At 46.7% G+C, this 3,194-nt stretch overlaps 1 protein-coding gene across 1 annotated transcript; it reads left to right on the forward strand.

Moving 5' to 3' along the window:
• The first annotated feature begins 1,997 nt into the window (after nt 1-1,997).
• On the forward strand, nt 1,998-2,492 carry LOC149146080 (uncharacterized). Its single transcript, XM_089452650.1, has one exon. It carries the CDS (start codon nt 1,998-2,000, stop codon nt 2,490-2,492), a length of 495 nt encoding a protein of 164 aa, XP_089308776.1.
• Nucleotides 2,493-3,194: the final 702 nt, after the last annotated feature.

The raw sequence follows: 3,194 nt of genomic DNA on the forward strand, positions 1-3,194 counted from the left end.
TACTTCCTCTGAAGAGCGACGACAAGATTGAAACCCTGCAGAACCCTGAGCTCGGCTCGGCAAGCTAGCCTGCAACACTAACCATTACAAGACAGATCTGCAACGATGCTCTCACCTGATTCGCTCCATGCACAACTCCGGGGGGGGGGGGGTTCGACCCCCCCTTCTTTTACACCTTTCATTTCGGCAGCATCCATATGGAAACCCCCAACTTCTCTACTAGCTCCAGATCTGAGGGAATCAGCCACGAATCAGAGCCAAAAGGAAACTGCATCAGCGGGGCACAATCCCAATTAACACAACGAGCAAGAATCATCCCCATGCAAGCCCATCTCGAAGGAAATACCAAGACTAATCATTGAAGATCCATGGATAGATGAATATAGAGACCACATGAGCAAACACGCCCTGATCTATAGATTCATGGGGGTTCGACTGAACGAAAAGGCTCTATGCTGGTGGATAAACTAGAAATGGAAACCCAAAGGGGATTTCGAGCTTCAGCTGGGATCGAGGAGCTTTTTCACCGTCATCTTCGCCCACAGGGATGACCGAGATCATATCTTCGAAGGAGGACCATATTTCTACAACTCTGCCGGACTATACGTCACGTACTGGAGGCCAAACTTCGCTCTAGAACAGGAGGATTTCAAAGAAGTTCCAGTATGGATTCGCCTTCACTCTCTGCCTGTGGATTACTGGAACAAGCGAATCTTGGAGGCCATAGGAAACCAGCTGGGAGTCTTCATCAAAGCCTCAGATCTAACATCACAAGGTAAGTACACTGCTTATGCTAGAATCTGTGTTTACCTGGATATTTTAGGACCCCTCCCAGGCCATATGGAGCTGATCCACAGAGGAGTGCACTGGAAGCAAACCATTGATTATGAAAATATCCCATTCAGATGCCGAACCTGCCGCCAGCATGGACATCTCAGCCACGGATGCCCTGTCAATCAACCACAGCCCAAAGCACAACAAGAACAAGTGGATACTCCAGCACCTGGCTTCACCCTCGCTTCAAGAAAGAATAAAGGGAAGAGAAGCAAAAAGGCTCCAAAACAACCCACCAACACTACCCCCACTAATAAGACCTCCACCCAGCAAAATAGCTTTGAAATTCTGGGCAATCTTGACTCATCGGAGCACCCATCAGCTCCTCAGGCCCCCACTAATCATGATCTAACAGATTCAAGCCAACCCACGCCTACCACCAAAGCCCTAAGCTCAACCTCTGACCCAACCCATGCCCAGGCACCGCAACACCAACATGACTCCTCTTCCCTCCAGAATATCACCAGCCAAACCTCAATGCAAACCCAGCAACGCATAGAAATGCAATTAGATCAGCCCTCCACAACCCCCTCAAACAATCCTCTGGAGGAGATCCTTGGTGATCTAGATCTTCAAAAGGTCAACGAGCAATGGTCCAAATTAGGAGTCGATGCCATTCCTCAAGACCATTTGGAGAAGATAGAAATGGCCTACTTGCAGCTGGAATACATCAACCAGAATGCAGCCAAAAAGCAATGGGGAAATAGCAGCCAAACAGGTATACAAGCCAACATGGATCTGGATCAATATAAACCACAGGGACCAGGCAGAAAAAGAGGGCGCAAATCCACAAGACAGCAGATACAAGAGCTGGGCAGATGCCTAATCAATGAGGGGAAAATCAAGGCATTGGTCCTTTCTGCTCCAAAGACTGCTCAATGAAAATCACAACCTGGAACATCAGGGGGCTCAACGACACCTCCAAAAGAAGGATCTTGAAAAACCACCTATTCTCGCAGCACCCAGACATCGTCCTACTGCAAGAATCCAAATGCTCTTCCAAGAGCACGGAAACTCTCAAAAAACTTGTTTCCAATAGTCATCAATGCATCAACATAGATGCAATCGGGCAAGCAGGAGGGTTGATCACATTCTGGAACAAAAGCAAATTCATAGTACAAAATGCTTTGTCCACCAAGCACTCTCTATCGGTGATTTTTAACATGCCAGATTCAGGGCAATCGATCTGCATTACCAATGTATATGGACCCCAACGACTTCAGGAAAAGCTGGAGATGCTGCTAGACCTGGATGAAGTCAGACAACACCATGGGGCAGATCACTGGATTTTAGGAGGAGACTATAATATGATTACCAATCTAGCAGAGAAAAAGGGAGGCCTACGAAGACTGGATAAGGACTCGGAAGCATTCAACACTTTTATTGCTGCTTCCAAACTCATTGACATCCCCACCGTCAATGGTCTACATACCTGGAACAATAAGCAAGGAGGAAACCGACAGATAGCTTCAAGGCTTGACAGATTCCTCATGTCGGAATCCATTCTGTTGCAAAACATAGACATGGAGGCCAGCATTCTGCCCATAGGAGGATCGGATCACTGGCCAGTGCAGATCCACTTCACCAATTTGGATAAACCCCAAAACAGACCTTTCAGATTTGAGGCCTTTTGGACAGAGCACCCATCATTCATGTAGAATATACAAAACTGGTGGACTCAAGCCACCATAAGGAGCGACAACATCATGTACATAATCCAGCAGAAGCTCAAAACCATAAAGACCAACCTCAAACAATGGAACAAAGATACCTTTGGCGACATAATTCAAGCCAAAAGAGAACTTGAGGTAAAAATGGCAAACCTCCAGCAAACTTTGATCACAGAAGGGCCCAATGCGGAGCAGAACACTCAAGAATCGATTCTGCAAAGGCAATGGGAAGAAAGACTAAAACAGGAAGAGCTACTATGGAGACAGAAATTGAGAGTGAAATGGTTAAAACAGGGCGAGCGCAACACCAGCTTCTTTCACAAGTCTACCATCCAGAATAGAGCTTTTAATCGCATCCTATCCCTCAAGACTGCAGATGGCGATCAAGTCTTCTCAAGGGATCACATCGGATCTGAGCTCAACTCCTATTTCACCTCTCTTCTCAGCGAACCCCTTCAAGATCGATCCCAAGCCATAAAGGAAATTTTGGGGGCCATACCCAGCTTAGTTACAGAGGATCAAAATGCCCTGCTTCTAAGAGAGTTTACTGAGCAGGAGATTGAAGAAACCGTCTTCTCCATGGCCACGAACAAGGCCCCTGGACCTGACGGATTTACAATTGAATTCTTCAAGGCGTGCTGGCCCATTATTAAAGTTGACCTTCTTATTCTTGTAAGAAACTTTCACAGA

The sequence above is a fragment of the Pinus tabuliformis genome, chromosome X (assembly GCF_031772625.1).
Source record: "Pinus tabuliformis cultivar Carrire ecotype Pingquan chromosome X, CPIR1, whole genome shotgun sequence".
Taxonomy (NCBI): domain Eukaryota; kingdom Viridiplantae; phylum Streptophyta; class Pinopsida; order Pinales; family Pinaceae; genus Pinus; species Pinus tabuliformis.